Source organism: Triplophysa rosa, linkage group LG1 (genome assembly GCF_024868665.1).
Source record: "Triplophysa rosa linkage group LG1, Trosa_1v2, whole genome shotgun sequence".
Classification (NCBI taxonomy): Eukaryota; Metazoa; Chordata; class Actinopteri; order Cypriniformes; family Nemacheilidae; genus Triplophysa; species Triplophysa rosa.
The window spans coordinates 28,329,674-28,347,368 of record NC_079890.1 but is presented as its reverse complement, the minus strand read 5'-3'; the positions used below and the strand labels follow the sequence as shown (position 1 = coordinate 28,347,368).

General features: G+C 39.0%; 1 protein-coding gene across 2 annotated transcripts in view; it reads right to left on the bottom strand.

The window, feature by feature from the left end:
- Positions 1 to 16,422, bottom strand: part of b4galnt4b (beta-1,4-N-acetyl-galactosaminyl transferase 4b) — a 61,623-nt gene extending 45,201 nt beyond the window's left edge. For both annotated transcript variants that reach the window (XM_057330158.1, XM_057330166.1), the window contains exons 1-2: positions 15,687 to 16,422; positions 14,896 to 15,093 (exon numbers count right to left, since the gene is read on the bottom strand). In XM_057330158.1, coding sequence (XP_057186141.1) covers positions 14,896 to 15,040 — 145 coding nt within the window. In that variant the 5' untranslated portion in view covers positions 15,041 to 15,093; positions 15,687 to 16,422. The remainder of the gene's footprint in view (positions 1 to 14,895; positions 15,094 to 15,686) is intronic.
- Between the last annotated feature and the right edge of the window lie 1,273 nt (positions 16,423 to 17,695).

Genomic DNA, 17,695 nt, shown 5'->3' with positions numbered 1-17,695 from the left:
AATTTAGATGTTTCTCGCCAACGATGTCAAGAAATTTGGTTGCTTTTCATCACCAGAAATGTGACATATTTCTCACACCTTATGACAGAACTCAAAACGCTAGTTCTATGGGAGCTATGAATAGCAGCAATACCACATGATAATAGAGATATTTAAAGGGTACAATGAATCTGTTATCCTTGCGCGAGATATGCCACAAATGGACAATGCTGTGCAAAGTACATGTACAAAAGCCAGCGTTGAAGAATATTCGCAGCAGACAGCATAGCTGACAACACAAATAGGTCCATTTGCTATTGCAATAAAACAGTCCGCTGATATATAAATAGTGTTAGACTCAATCTAGGTGTCTAAATTGAAACTGTTCAATACAACCACCTATACAGACAAACAGCATGTCTGTCCGATAGTATTCCACACTGAGCTCTATATGCAAAGCCATAAAATAAAATATAAGCATTTGTATGTATCTAGGTCTTACTATTAAAAATTCAACATCACTTAGAAATGATCAAGGCTGTTAAAATCTTTAGTCAGGGCCAGTAAAAGTACAGCATGTATTGAGCCTCAACCTAATAAAGACTCTTGCATCAATTGATCAAGCCCTGCATTTTTTAAAAGTGGGCCTGAATGACACAAATATAATTGCTTTCTCAAATACGTTATAACAGGTAACGTTCTTAAAATGAGGTCATGTCTGAGTGAACACAACGCTTTTAGATGCCGTCATCTGTCCGATGCCTTTTAAACCCTCAAGAACAGCCTTAGCATACAGAAAGACGTCTTCTTTTCCTTGAGAGCAGCATTTAATCAAGCCAAACTACACCTGGGGAGAATCAGAACTGATGCTTGAGACTCTGTAAGAGCGAACCTGTCCCCGTCCTCCAAACACACTTCAGAGTGAGATGAAATAGACAGACATAAAAGAAGGAATGGAGGGGGGACAGACACAGGTTTAAAAATTATTTTAGATCTACTTCAGATTAAAGTAGATAAATGACAAACCACTTGAGACTAAATGAGTCAGAGACTATCTGAAGACTGACAGCTGCTTATAATAGACACAATACCCATTAAAACCTGTTCTTTGAATACTTTAAGTCACTTTAGTGAAAGCCAGATGTCAGCTTGCAAAAAAGGTCGTGGCCAGTGTGATGTCTCCACATGCTGCCATATCGCCAGAGACAGGAACCAGAAATGTGATGAGCAGGTTAATGATAAACTGTGCGAGGACTTTCTCGCAGGTGTGTTTAAAACTGGAATATTAAAGGGATACTCCACCCAAAAATGAAAATTCTGTCATCCTTTACTCACCCTCAAGTTGTTCCAAACCTGTATACATTTCTTTGTTCTGCTGAACACAAAGAAAAATGTTCGCAACTGACATTTCAGGGACATCATTGACTACCATAGTACAAAAAATTTAAATGATAGTCAAAGGTGTCCTAGAACTGTTTGCTTTTCTAAATTCTTCAAAATATCTTGTTTTGTGTTCAACAGAAAAAAAAAACGATACAATAATTCTTTCTACTATGGTAGTCAATGATGTCCCAGAAATGTCAGTTGCTAACATTTTTTAAATATCTTTCATTGTGATCAACAGAACAAAGAAATGTATACAGGTTTGGAACAACTTGGGGGTGGGGGTGGTTGGGTAGTAATTCATGACAGAGGTATCACTTTAAAACTTGTCAAAAATTGATTTTATACACAGTATATAAAAAGATATAACAATAAATATTAGTCCACTGTAATTGCTTGTAGACAAAAACATGTGCCACAGTACAAATGAAGATACTGGAAGATTCTTTCAGACAAAATGCCATCTAAGATTCTTCTAAACCATCCAATGGAATATCTAATTTCAGCACAGCTAGGGAAAATAAACCATACAGTATATTAAAACATATTTCACCTTGATCTATTTCGTGTAAAAACCTGATATGGCCGTAACCATGGACCGCATGGCCGTTTCCACCTTGAATCTATTTTGCACTGATTCACAGAGGAATTTACTGTACCAATTCCCCAACAATGTACCTTTTATCAGGGCAGATGGCTGATGGGAAGGCTTGATTTGTCAAGAGGGATGTGTGCGTGCGGTGGGGGTCACAAGCTTCTACACAGAAAGGTCTGTCGATCTTTCTGTCTGTTCAAAGATGGATTCGCTCCTGTCTGTGAATACGAGTCTGCTGTCACGGATTAAAAAGATTTGAAACGGAGAATTGTCATCAGCCGAACAGTTTGGTCCGAGGCGAGGATTAAGATGCATCTGGTAAAGTTACATTTGTTTAGATGGAATGCTGCTGTTGTCCAAAGGGTAAAAGAGTGTCAGCAGGACAGGAAACAAGACAATTGAGTTTTGGCAGGCATTTTATCTTCTGCATCATGAAACCCCCGACACACGCACAAGCATGAAACCCACACACAAACACAAGCGGTTTCATTCCCTGCACAGTGGGTTTTCACAGCTGAGGCAGAAGAGCAATCAGCAGTGTTGTGCACATTCATGCCTTTATGCCCGAATCTGCATACAAACAAAGACCCATTAGAGTATAACCACAACAATAGAACTTTACTATAGCTATACAGACAAATAAATAAATTAATACATTTCTTCAGGGGCAAGAAACAGAAATTCAATATAGTATACATAACTAGGTCTTCAGAGGTGAATAAAGGCCTTACATAATGAAGCGTTGTTTTTATTACCTTAGAATGAGCTATTTCTATCTACATACACCATGAGTCACCATATACATGGAATTCACCATGTTGTTTCTACAGTAGTCCTAAACAGACAAACTGCTCTACAGAGTGCATTTCATGAGAAAAAGAAGTGAAAATAGTTCTACGGTCAGCCACCGTAGTGCTTCAAAAGGGAGGGGTGGAGTGAGCAAGTGGTTGCAATTTGCAAACTCACCACTAGATGCCACTAAATTTCTTTTAGTGCTGGGACCACACCATCTATCAGTTTCAAACGATCTCCAAATCCAGCCTTATATCCACCGTTTATATAACATCCATCACTAAAATGCCAAGAACAAACAAACACACCTCAACTTCTCTCACTATCGCAAGAGTAACGAGCTGCAGGCCCACAACACAGCCAATGTTCGCTCGTCGGTTGATGCGTGGGCGGGCTATTTGTTTTTTTTTATTGGAAAGCTCAATAAAAATCGGCATCGGAGCACACGGCCTGGGATGCCATTGGGACCCACAGCCTTGCGGATATTCACGCGTCGAAAGGATCGAGTTACATCCGCAACAGAAATGGAGAGTGCACTCACCTCTTCTGCAGCAGCCACGGGAGCACTCTCTGTGTGGGCGGTGTTGTGAGCCTCGAAACGAGCGTAAAAATGATTAAGCTCGCTCGGTAGAGAGGCGGCAATATTCACAGTAGCTGGTTTATTCCCTTTAAAATCTGTGATGTTATTGATGCCCTGCCACATGCTTCTTGCGTTGTTGGTGTTGAATTGTTCTTCAACTTTGTTTTTATATTGTCGTTTGGCTGCTTTGATGGATTTCCTGAGATCGTAACTGGCTTGTTCTCGATCGTCAATGTTTCTGGATTTAAAGGCAGATGTCCGCGCTGACAAGGCTGTTCGAACATCGCTGTTAATCCACGGTTTTTGGTTGGGGTAGATGCAGATTGTTTTTGTCGGTACTACATCCTCTACACACTTCCTGATGAAACACGTTACAGTATCTGAGTACGCCTCTATGTCGTCATCAGACGCTGCCCGGAACATGTCCCAGTCCACGTAATCAAAACAGTCCTGTAGTATAGCGTCCGATTGGTCAGACCAGCATTGAATTGTCCTGAGGGCGGGTGATTCTCGTTTCAGTTTCTGCCTATAAGCAGGCAGGAGCAGAACGGAAGAGTGATCCGATTTTCCGAAAGGTGGGCGGGGGAGCGATGTGTAGGCATCCCGGAATGGAGAATAACAGAGGTCCAAAACACGATCACCATGCGTGTTGATGGTGATGTGTTGGAAGTATTTCGGAGCTATTGTTCTGAAGTTGCCTTTGTTAAAAAGTCCCCCGTAACAATAAACGCTGCATCTGGGTACGTGGTTCCCTGCTCACTTACAGTATATTCCCATACAGTTCCTTGAGTGCCTGGCCTGTGTTGGCTTGAGGGGGAATGTAAACAGCTGTGATTATGATCGCTGTAAATTCCCTCGGTAGCCAGAATGGTCGACACAGAAGCATATGAAATTCCAGATCAGGGGAGCAGAAGGATTTAAAAGGGTTCTCTATTAACCTACACTCTGCTGTTGAGCTTGGCAAGTTGCCCCTATTATTAGTGGAGTTCCTCAGGGCTCTATTTTAGGCCCACTTCTTTTTAATCTTTATATGCGTCCACTGGGCGATAATCATGAGGAAACATAATGTTGCGTTTCATTTATATGCTGATGATAAACAATTATATCTGTCTCTGAAAGCTGGTGACTCCATACAACCGCTTTTGGACTGTCTCTGGGACATTAAGACATGGTTATCAAATAATTTTCTCCAATTTAACGGAGACAAAACTGACAAAACTTACTTACTTTCTGGGAGAATTGCCCAATAAGTGACTGAGAAAAGTTGTTACGAAACGGATTTTCATGTTCGAAAAAAACTTTCCGAAACCTATAAGAACGCTGGGGGAGTATATTGAGCACAGAAATACTACGTCATATGTCCAACTCGTTTTTTGACAAGTTGACCATGTCAAGCATGAGAATACAGCATGTTTAACATCGAGTTACGAAGTCAAAATGCATGAAATATTGTTGCACATCCCCTTTAAGTTCTGGAGTACATTTGGAAAGCACTCCAATTTTTCACTTAAATGCCTGCTTCAAAAATCCCTTGATCTGTCAAAGCACTTCTACAGACAATTTCAGAGTTAAGGAATCAGCAAAATCTCATATGTGGAGCCTTAAATAGCTCCAACGGTTATAGCGGAGGGGCTAGTCCAGCTTTCAGGCTCGACTTCACACAGGTAATTGAAAACTAATCTATCATTGCAGCATATGCAGCAAAGCGCTCCACTGAAGAGTTACAGATTTGGAAAAGCAAGAATTATTCGGCAATTTTACAAAAGAGTATCTGCTGTGGAGAGGTCAACCTGCAAGCCTCAAAGGCGCATTTCAATTAGTCTTACCTTATGCTTGTAAATGATTTAGATGTTTCAGCATAAACTGGCTTGCGTGTTAATGTGAATAGTTTGCATAATTACATATTAATGAAATGGATTTCAACTGTTATTAGTACATACACATAAATTGAATATGTATGCAATCTCACTCATTAATCTCCACGCAAATGACAGTGTAATCTGGACAAATTTCAAAGTTTCTTCTATATAGTTTAGGTTCAAACAAGCTTAATTTTTGTCTAAAAGGAACTGGAATGTAAGTAATTGCGACTTTAACAACTGCACAAGCTACTGATTGTTTTTTCTTATATTTTTTCCAAATGAAAGTCAATATAGCTTCACTGATAGCAGAGCATGAGCCACTGAAGCAGAACAAGCTCTTCACTAATGGCATGTTTTGCTAAAACCATTTTTAATGCACTGTGCAGTTTTATCCCACATTTAATATTTTACATCGCCCTCTCTTTACATATACAGTATTTAGAGACAGACTCATAAAATTGCTTCTAAAGACCAGATCAGATAGCAGATCAGAGATTCTATGTGGAAGATGTATTAGAGGAATATGTCAGAGGAATATATGGGTAAAATATGACAGGGAATAAGGACGATCTAGCTGGAGATGCGGAACAGATTCTCCCAGACAGGTTTTGACACCTGCTGTCTGCGCTTGGATCAGTTGGTCTGATCTGTGTCTACCTGATGAAGTGACAGCACACAGCACCTACATCACGCCACCTGCTCTCAAACAAGACAGGTCTTTAACCATACAGACTATAAAAAGATCAATCCATCCATCTTAGTGCAGCAGGGTGGTAGGTTTGATTTGAAAATTTCCGGTGTGTTTTGTGCTGTCTGGAGGTGTGAGAAAACTGATATGAAGAGAAAAAAGTATGATACACTTTATTCAAATGATGTGTCAAATGTGCTTAAAATTATAGGTGGTAATTTTACTGACATATTTGTTCTTACTTAAAATTGTGCTAAGGGATTGTCAATGTCAGCATGTATTATCAGCCAGGGGGATACCGCAAAAACTTATTTTACCATATTATACTCTGTGTAAATACAACTTATGTTCTGAAAAGTCTAATTCTCCAGTTGTTACAAATAATGCTATTCTTTATGTAACAGAAAATATCCCTATACATGACAAAAGCGTCCTGAAATCGTTATTGTGTCTTTAACAGCAAAACAAAAATGTTAAAGTGGGCCACAGTCGTAATCTTTGTTCAGCCATTTAGAATGTTTTGAGGCACTTTCTTGAGGTAAATCAATTTGTTAGTTCACAGGAAGCCCACACTTTTAAAAAAATCCCGTAAAAAAAAAAAAATTCTAGCAGCTGCAGAGACCCAGAAATAAACCGTAAAAATTTTTTTCCTGTAAATTTACACATTTTTCCAGTTTTTCTTGTAAATAAGCAGTTTTATGGTTTTTGACCGTATGTTCAAAAATACATAAAAATCTGTAAAAAAGAAAGATTTTGTAAAATTACAGTTTTTTCGACATTATACATGGGAACACAGTAAAACAGAAAAAATATGTTTTTTTTAATTGCAGTATTTTGGTTTTGCTGTTTGCACAGAAGGGCGTATGCAATTCACTGGCCAAGTCTGGCAGAACTTCTACAGCTATATCATCTCTGCATCTGTACTTCTTTATTTAGCTTTTTTAAAATGCATCTGCAGCTACACATTTTCACAGATAAGGCAGGTGCATCTGTAGCCTCTCCCTGCCCTTTACCCACAATCCCTGTCAGACGCTCCAACAGCTGTGCACCAGCTGCCATTACAACATCTAAGGCAAGTAACTTCACCACGCAGTCCCATTGAGACTTATAACTAGGAGAGATCAATCCCTCACACAGCAAAACACACAAATGAAAAAGGATGTCCGGATATTATTTAAATATTGTAAACAGCTGTAATGCGGGTGCAAATATAGATCAAACACACAGTTCGCCAACCTCTGACCATTATGTTACAGCCATATTTGTCTTGAGGTGACAAGATATCCATCCAGTTCACCACAAATTATCTTTTTGTGGAGTTTTTTTGTTTGTCTTTCTTGAGCAAAGTCCTTTAGCTGACCCTTCAAGCAGTAGAAGAGTGGAGAGTGCACACGAATCATTCATATTTATAAATGAATACATGCATATGTTAGATTCTTCCATTTGGGTAAATGAGAGAGATACATTTCACATTGAAAAAGAAATAATGAAAGAAAGCGAAAGAAAGAGAGAGAGAGAGATTAAATAAAAAGGATGAAGAGACGGGTCCCCTACAGAGAAAGGATAGGGTAATCTTAGAAACAGACAGGCAAGTCCTTATCAGTCTGGCAAGTCACAAGAATCCATTCAGTGCTTTTAGTGGCACAGGCTCTGACACCAAACAAGCGACCTGATATACTGTATCATTAAAAATGTGACATATTCACCCAAAAGAGGTCTTTCATTAGGTCAAAAGTAATGAAAACTGAGAAAAATGAGGAGAATAAAAGGAAGGCAGAACAAACAGTTCTCATTCAAACCCATCCACCGACAGTCCAAATGGGTACACCAGCAGGTCTTGAGGTATAAAAGTGAGAACATTAAAGAAAGTAAAATTCTCTGAACGTCACCTCGACTGATGCTGAATGGATTCTGTGGGACCAATTAAATCTACAAGATGCAAAATACTTGAGTACATCAGAGTTAAAAGAGATTGATGATGCAACAACTCATTTTAAGAGGTTATCGAGGACAGAGGTGTTAACAGCTAAAGCAAATTAGATTGAGAATGAGGGCCCTCAAACATTTGCTTTGCTAAGCAGCAGCAGAGCTTGAACTTTTACAATGAACTTTTTCAGATCTTAAACTGATCAAATTCCAACTTTTACACAGTTCTGCTTTGCATTGTATTTTAGGAATAATGTGATGACATTTTAAACAAATATGGTGATTGCTTGATGATCTGAGACCTTAACTCATTAGACTGTTTAAAACTAATTAAATCAATTCTGTACCATCCTTCAGGGTTTTAAACTATTTGTTTGCAAGGTTAATAATCTCAGTGGCGTATGGTGGATTTCTGAAATGAGGCAAGGCAAAAGTCTCCTCTCTGTGAACTGAACATTTCATTAGTTTTTTTTTCATACAGGACACCATTTATGACTATATTTATAATAAAATACTTCATATTAAAATAAAGTCAGTTTACCATGTTTTTATAAAGTGCATTTGTAAACAATTCACAGAACTTAAAATTTAATAACACATAAACTGGTGTGTACTCTGTGAGTAGAAAAATGTAAGATAAAAATGTCCACAAAATGTCCTATTTTAAATAACTTTTTTTATTAATGGAAATGCTGGTATAATGCATCCATTTACAGAAAATTTGAAACACAATGTTTATAAATATGCGGAGTACCCAAATACCAAGTTCAACCACCTTCATTCTGTTCTTACAAAGTTTGTGAAAACACCACGTTTTGAAATACTGATATAAATTATACTGGCATCAATTATCACAACACACTCACAACAAAAGAATCTCTTACTCTCATCAAAGCAGCATGCTGAGCTAACAGAGAATCATCCATTACACTGGATTCCTTCACCCACACTGGATTCTACAGTAAGCTAGCAGAAAACTTTCAGCTCTTTGAAGACAAAATACCCATTTCCAAACTAGCACAACAATCTGTATGTAAGAAGATAAATAAACAGCACACACACATACATATGTTGCATCATAATAGTTAACAGCTCAAATAAACAGTTTAATTACAGTCGGTTAAGAATTACTATAATAAATTAAAATGTCACCTCTTCAAAATATTTCTTATTTAAGCAGACACCAGGAGCAGGGAATGAAAGAGTGGTTGGAATGCCGCACCATTTTCCAATAAGAAACTTACAGGGGCCATGCAAAGGTGTTTCATGCATTCTGACTTATTTACAATGTTAAACGTGCCGTCTTCTCATGCTTGACATGGTCAACTTGTCAAAAAACAAGTTGGACGCATTACATAGTATTTCCGTGCTCGATACACTCCCCCAGCATCCGTATTGGTTTCGGAAAAAAAAAATTCGAACATGAAAATCTGTTTCGTAACAACTTTTCTTAGTCCCTTATTTGGCAATTCTCCTGGAAAAGCACGCCCACAGTGTCACGATCTCAGTTGGTGTTCCCCTGTTATTTTGGACTTTTAGGTTATATCCTGTTTACATACCATGTTTATAGTCTTTTGTAGTTTTTTGTGTTAATTAGTTTCCCCAGGTGTTTCTTGTTTCCTTGTTATCCCAGTGTATTTAAGCCCTAGTGTTTCCTTTGGTTGATGTCGGTCTTTGTTTCATGCTTTGTTTTATGCTTCGTTCAGTCTGTGGATTACCTTGGTTTGTTTTTGTCATTTATTATTTAATTAAATGGTTACTGCACGTGGATCCGCTTCTTGCCTGGATTATTATTGTAACAGAAAGACCGACCACTTATGGATCCAGCAGCCCGTTGGCCCGTCTTTGCCAAGGTAAAAATTCCCTCGAGGACCATGTGCAAACTTTCCTGGACATCGCTTGCTTTTCTCAATATCCGGACTGTGTACTAATGGAACTATTCTATGATAGTCTCAACGACCAACACAAATGCACAATTAACCGTAATGGTCCTCGAGGGTCCTTGGCACAGGTATTAGACAATGTACTTTTATCTTGTGGCTCCCCCTTCACCGTGGGCGAGGTGGAGGAGGAGGCTGCCCTCAAACATGTTTTGGGAGGGGGCAGTTGGCCTCAGACTCCATTGGCCAAGGAGCCAGACCCAACACGGCAGCCTGCATCCTCCACATTAATGGTGGCCAGCCCGGGCATCAGGGCAGAGCCTGCTCGCAAGATGGCCACCAGTCCAGAGCCTGCTCGCAAGATGGCCGCCAGTCCAGAGCCCGCTCGCAAGATGGTGGGTTCAAGGTGCAGGTGCCTGATTTCAAGCCTGGCAGACACCCATCTTATGTCTACTCAGAGGGCCGGTGTCCCCAGAGTCCGGTGGTATCTGAGGTGGATGGTCCTGAGGCTCCTCCTTTTGAATCTGCTCTGCTGGTGGTGGTTGCTGCATTGGGGTGTGTCTGGGCTGTGCACTGCTCTCCTGTTCCTGAGGCTATTGACGAGCTGGGCGCTCCAAAGTTCCCCAAGCCGGTCTCATCCGGCATTCTAGAGGTCTTCAAGCCGGTCCCGTCTGGCCTTCCAGAGATCTTTGAGCCAGTTCCATCCAGCCTTCCAAAGATCTTCGAGCCAGTCCTGTCCGGCCTTCCAGAGGTCTTCGAGCCGGTCCCATCTGGTCTTCCTGTGTTCTTCAAGCCGGTCCCGTCCGGCCTTCCAGAGATCTTTGAGCCAGTTCCGTCCGGCCTTCCAGAGATCTTTGAGGCAGTCCTGTCCGGCCTTCCAGAGGTCTTCGAGCTGGTCCCATCTGGTCTTCCTGTGTTCTTCAAGCCGGTCCCGTCCAGGTGTATCTGAGTTCTCTACCTCGTCCAAAATGGACTCCTGTGATCTTCCTGAGATCCCTGCCTGCCTGCCTGCCACGCCCTGGCTTCCAGCTCTGCCAGCGCCTCCATGGCCCAGTTCCTGTTCCCCTACATGAACCTGGCCCTCCGTCGCACCCCCTGTTCCTCCTCCGCTACACCACCCTCCTGAACTATGGTGAGCGTCTGGAAGCCGCTCTCAAGGGGGGGGCCCTGTCATGATCTCAGTTGGTGTTCCCCTGTTATTTTGGATTTAGGTTATTTCCTGTTTGCGTACCATGTTTGTAGTCTTTTGTAGTTTTTGTGTTAATTAGTTTCCCCAGGTGTTTCTTGTTTCCTTGTTATCCCAGTGTATTTAAGCCCTAGTGTTTCCTTTGTTTGGTGTCGGTCTTTGTTTCATGCTTTTTTATGCTTTGTTCAGTCTGTGGATTACCTTGGTTTGTTTTTGTCATTTATTTAATTAAATGGTTACTGCACGTGGATCCGCTTCTTGCCTGGATTATTATTGTAACACACAGCAAGGCTAAAGAAATAGCCCGCCCACGCGTCAACCAATGAGCGATAGGAAGAAATTAAAGCTCTATTCGCACAGGATTAGTATTATCTGGGGACCTCGTGTGATTTAGAAATGACCTCCCCACATCTATTACATGTGGCGCATTCGCCAGGGAAGCCTGTGATTTTAATCAAATTTACTGACTTATTTCCCAGATATGATGGCAATGCTTTGCATATAGTTTGTAAAGCTTATTATATGGTGTTTAATGATATATGACCGTACCTGTCAGCATTTGAGACCCGTGATCGCCANTATTGGCAACATAATTCTCATAGTTCTATTTGTGTCATTCCACAGTTTTAATGAACTTCCTATTTTTCAAAAATGTAGAAAAAAAATAAGCTAACCTAAAGTTTTCTAAAACTGTATAGGCCAAATTTAGACGTTTCTGTCAGAATACAGAAATCTATTACTATGTCAAGTTTTTTTTAAATATGAGAAGTACATAAAAAAGTCGACTCAAAGTATTATTCCGAACATGTTTTATCAGATAAAAACATCAGATGCAAAAATGGAAGCATTTTGAGATTAGGAAAACCGGAGACGTGATATAAAATGTTAATAAGATAATTCGACATCCTCTGGCTTAACCTAAGAATGTGTGTTCAGTGCATTCCTCCCTCTGTTCGTTTGCAGTGTTTGCTTTGGCCGGCTGTCACTGAAGGGAAAGGATCTTTTCTCCCCACATGGCTGGAGGAGGTCTGTATACTTGTGTGCTCCTCTGCTTAACCCAGTGAGATGTTGGCCAACACTGGCTCTCTTGTTCTCTGCCTATGTGTTACCAGAGGTCATGGGATGAGTCACATATCCGTAAAGGCAACACAGCAGACTTTAACAGCCTCTGCAGGTGGACAAATACGACAGGGAAGGGATGGTGCGGAGATGTGTGTGTTGTTTGTAGTGGTTTGCTTCATGTAGAGGGTTTAACCGTCACAGTGATGTACAGAAGCATGTGTTGTTTCAGTTAATTTTTCATGAAATAGAAAAATTCAAAAGCTGTAAATGACTCTTTCTAATGTGGAAACACAAAAGAAGATATTTTGAGAAATGTCCCTGTGGTTTTGTGTCTATACAATGGAAGTCAGTGGAGGCCTACACTGTAAATCTTTGCTGTAGTTTTGCAGCAGGTTTGCCAGTAACTTACTTTAGATTGAATCACTACTTAATACTCTCCTATTAGTACTGTTTTCAATTTGAGATAGACTTTACTTTAATCAAAATTAAAACACTTTGACTTTTGAGCTTCAAAACGAGTTAGAAGAGACTGGTCTCATTACTGGCGTTAGCACAGCAACACTGCAAAAAATGACATTCTTCCTAAGCATTTTTGTTTGTGTTCTAGTAAAAATATTTAAAGCTTCTTAAATTATGATACATTTACATAACAAGAAAAGTGACCTAAAATATTTAGTCTTGTTTTATGAATGAAAATATAAGAACTAGATAAGTTTATGTTTAAAGGGGTCATATGGCACGAATACATGTTTATCTGTGTCTTTGGTGTGTTAGAAGTCGCCCATGCATGTATTAGACACGTAAAATTGCAAAAATTAAAGTGTCGGAACAAAAGATGCATTCTATCTACAAGCGAACGCTCACCCAGACCTGCCTGAAACGCCTCGTGTAACCACACCCCCACAAATCTACGTCAGTTCATGGCATGATTTGACTAAGACCGCCCAAATGTATACGCAAGTAAGGTGGGCGTACCTGTCAGTACAATTGCTATGGAGCCTGATGTTCCAAATATGGTAAGAGGCGTTACTTTTCCGTCACACGCTTGCAGTATTCGACCAATCACTACGCACTGGTTAACTGGCCAATCATAGCACACCTCGCTTTTCAGAGCGATGAGATTTGTAAAAAATCTGCGTGTTTCATAGAGGCGGGGTAAAGAGGAGATACAAACATGCACAGTATGTGGAAAATACAGTGTTTTTGAACCTTAAATCGTGTATACACATTGCATTACATCTAAAACAAACGATGATATTCGTTTTAGCCCTGTCATATGACTCCTTTAAACCTTCATATTCATAAGCGGACAATGTTACTTTTCAGATTATTTCTATGCCCTGACAGATTGTTGGGCTTCTCCATGTCCCCATTAAACCTTTGTTCACACAGCGATCAACAGGGTGAAGTGTCCTAAGAGCTAAGCCCTGTTACTTCCCACCTATAGCACGTCTCAGCTGAGATAACAGTGGCAGCAGTCCAAGTAAATCCAGTTGCATTAGCATTACCTTGTGTGTTGAAAGGAGCTTATAATGTGGTCCAACACAAATTTCATTAACCTATGGGTTAAGAGAGTGTGTACCTCTCATTTCTCTCCCTGTCAAAATTCACAACAACCAGCCTCCATTTTTAAACCTCAATCAGTGAAAACCAAAAGGGAAAAAGCCTTAAGCCTTTACGCTATAATTAGAAATACACAAATTTATTCCTCTCCCAAATACAGAGGTGATTTATCAGCTAATCCGCAACAATTACTTCACCTCTTATAACAAAGGACACATCGCTTCAAGGGAAGAGTTAATGAGAGACTGTGATTTAAAAAAATCCCATTTATCTTGTGTAGAATGGAAAATTGTCTTAAAATTTCCACAGAGCAAATATGAGACAGTTTGCATGAGTGTGGACCTCTTCACATCAACAGCACCAAATGAGGTTTTCAAATTACTTGTCGTAACTAAAAGACACAAAACAGTAACACCATGTATAAACAAAGAAATATAAAAAACTCAAATGGTTACAGGGTTAAAATCGAGAAACCTCTTGAACATTGGGGCTTAATGAGATGAGAGGAGGAATGCTGGGTAATGAGACACTTGTCTAAATGTCAGAAATCACTGTACAATTGGAGTCACATTAAGATTTTGATTAAGTATATTAATTAAGGAATACAGTATATGTTAACAATAAATACATCATATGTCATCTAGTTCCGCCTGTTTAACAATATTTAACCCTTTGTTTCACAACAGAATTTATATTTGTATGTAATAATTATTCCTATTGTACATAAATAATAAATAAACATTTTTATTCAATTGATAAAAAATATATTTTTATAATAGCCTGTATAGTATCCAATGGTGAACAGAAAGCTATGGGCTGGAAAAAAAGATTTATTACTGACAGTAATTAAAGGAAGGGGAACTCTTATTGCTGAATTGGTACTTTTCATTACGTTCATCACAAGAGATGAAACTAAAATTCTGCCTGTGGCTTAGACTTAATTTCCCTTTAAAAAGTGTAAAGGAAAATCATTTTTGCACAGAGCCACTCTGAGTCTTATCAGTACAACTAATGGTACCACAGCCCAGAGTACAAATTAGTTTAGGTATAATCAGCAGTTAGTCGGACAGAAATGAGCAATAATTAAACTTTAACCTGAAGAAAAATCTTCATTTAAAGCATAAAGTGGTTTCAGCACTGGACAGCTCTTTTGTCTACCACTGCCTTCTTCATAACCTATGACTAAATCCCAATAGAAACATCTAATAATAATTATGAATAACCTACTTTTCAGACAAGGCTTCGCACAATAGCACTATGACATTTAAAGCCTGGAGATAAATAGGATTGTAATATGCATTGTCTTAAATATAAAAAAATACATGTATTAAAGGCTACAGTGTAGTACAGTACAAGGTATCCAGTACAAAGAATCGTAGAACTAAAATATTATTATTACCTTTCCCATAGTTGAAATGGAGTTTGATGGCTTTGCCTTGATTGATGTGAAGATATGTGAACCCAATGGCAAACATAAGCAAAACGAGTAGCAGAAGGAGTTTGAACTGCGTGCGGATCTTCTTCAGAGGAAAGCGCATTCTCATCACAAAAACATCACCCACTCAGTGGAAAACTCAGGTGACTGTCTTGTGTTGATCTGGTACAGCAAGAATATCAAAAAGCAACAAAGGAGTATAAGTAAAAATAATCATTTTTCACATTCACTGATGGAGATGTGTCTTACAGATTTAGAGTAAGGTATAACCATTTAAAATGTGCAGTGTTTTTTTATGAACACAGCTGAAATAACAATGACATTAGGGTGACATTAAAACTTTCTGCTTGATGTAGGCTACTGCAGGGTGTTTATTATAAATGTCCATCACATTGCACACTTGCACATCGCACACTGCACATAGCGTCTGGAAACTGTACATTGTAAGAAACAATAGGTTAAACCTGTAAATAACACATCTGTACACTTTTAAAAATGTGTATGTTGTTTTTTGTCTATATATTTTCACTTTTTGTATATAGTGCATTGTTGTTTTTATTTAATTCTCTTTTTTCTATCTTAATGTATACATGTTTGCACCATGTGTACACTTTCTTCTGCACTAAGCTCCTGTCGCCAAGTCAAATTCCTTGTGTGTATTTATTACTTGGTAATAAAGCTCCTTCTGGTTCTGATTTAAACGACTACAGTTCGTCACAAATGTCATTTGCAGTTAATGTTGCATTTAAACTCACCGTTGAAGCGTATTTCTCACTAAAATCAGCATGTCTCACACGCGGTCGAGCTGTGAATGGCATCAGCACAAGAGAGGTGTTGGCAGGTCCTGGTGTCCTATGGCTCTTACTGTTCAAAAGAATGATCCTGTGAAGATGGACAGCTTACCATGCAGTATGTGTTATTGGAAGCAAAATACACAATATCATGATGGGGTCGCTGCTGCTCACTATAGTGACTTTTATGCAACTAACAAAGTTATTTTTTCCATTTCATTCTGTCTTCATATACAGAAGTCCTGTTAAATGGTGCACAAAAGAGTTTAGAGTTTTGCACAAATCCTCAATCCAATCGTCGCGTGCGATGGACAGACAGTGGAAGTGTTGAGGTGTGAAATTCGTTTTTTCTCGTTTCAGTCTCGTGTTTGTTGTCAGAATGCAAATAAATCGCTGCACTAAATATCCCTGAAGTATCGCTGTTTTCTGGTTTTGTATCAATGTCGCTTCTTGCGTTTGTCGCACAGGTATTCAAAAGCGCTCGAGACGGTGCACGCTTTTGTTTCTCCGATTTGTTCCACAGCCGTGAAAGAAAACATCGCGTAATGCAAATAAATCCTCGGATCGTCGTCGTTAGAGCTTTTCATGTATCCAGATATTTTCATGAGGTGTTCTTCGCTATGAAAGAAAACTGAAATATTTTCCCAAGCAGCATGACAAACCGCACTTGGCCGATTGCATCCTCAATTTCATCCGCGCGCCCTTTGCTGGTGGTAGAGGGAGCTGTTACCTTTATATACAAAGAAACCGCTTCCAATGTGCAGCCAGTGCGCTTTGTCACCTGAAAGAATCATAGCTCAAGCATGATTATTTTTAATGGTTTGTTTATTGACGGTAGATTCATGTGGCATTAATAAGATCAAACTTAAATGACATTAAGAGATTTAGCCGAAGTTGCCATTTATTTATTTTCATTCTATTTTAAATGCAACATTTTTTCAGCAAGTGACTAATGGGGCAATTCAGTGCGTTGTGAGAAGGACAAAGTTAAGCGTTGCACTGCTGCCATTTCCTAATTCTTTTAACTATTCTGGATTAAAGCATTTGCAAAATACCTAAATGTAATGAAAAACACATAACCAAGAAAATCACAAAGGACTTACTTTGATAAATAAAATGGGCTCACCCTAATCATGAGTGATTTTTTTTGGCATATTTATGATATAATTTGCCTTAAAGGGATACTTCTCCCAAAAATGAAATAAAATTCTGTCATCATTTACTCACCCTCAGATTGTTCCAAACCTGTATACAGCTATTTGTTCTGATCAACACAAAGAAATATATTTGGGAAAATATCAGATCTCATTCCCCATTGACTCCCAAAGTAATTATTTCCCCTCTATGGTAGTAAATGGGGAATGAGATCTGACATTCTTCCAAATATCTTCCAGTGTGTTCAACAGAACAAAGTATATGATGACAGAATTTACATTTTTGGGCTAAGTTTCCCTTATAAATTAACAATTTATCTTACAATGCAGTTTAATAGGTTCTTATAAAAACTTTTATATGTTCTTTATACGCCAGGAACATGACAATAACTAGCTCTAAAACCCAACCAGAAGAGTGTATTATTAAAGAATCTGGTCTGAATGGTACATGTTGGAGAAACCCTGAGCATGTTATGAAGGTGCTTTCTTTGAAGATTATTCTCATTATACCTTTGAAGGCTGGGTACGGTCTTCCATGTAAACATTAATGGCAAAGTCTGGACAAAAAAAATCTTTGAACAGACACCTGGGATGTTAACATGGATAGGATTGGAAAGGTTGACGTAATCTCAATCGTTTCACGTGTGTGGTGTGAAAGCTCAGCTTGTATGGGTTATAAACCCTGGGAGTTGATTCTCACTCAGTTGAAAGGAGCCTATAAAAATCAGATCAAAGCTTAAAATGAATCAAAAAGAGATTATTTTGTCAGTCTTCGCTGTCTTTGTCTGCAATCGTTCAGTTTGATCTAAAATATATGAG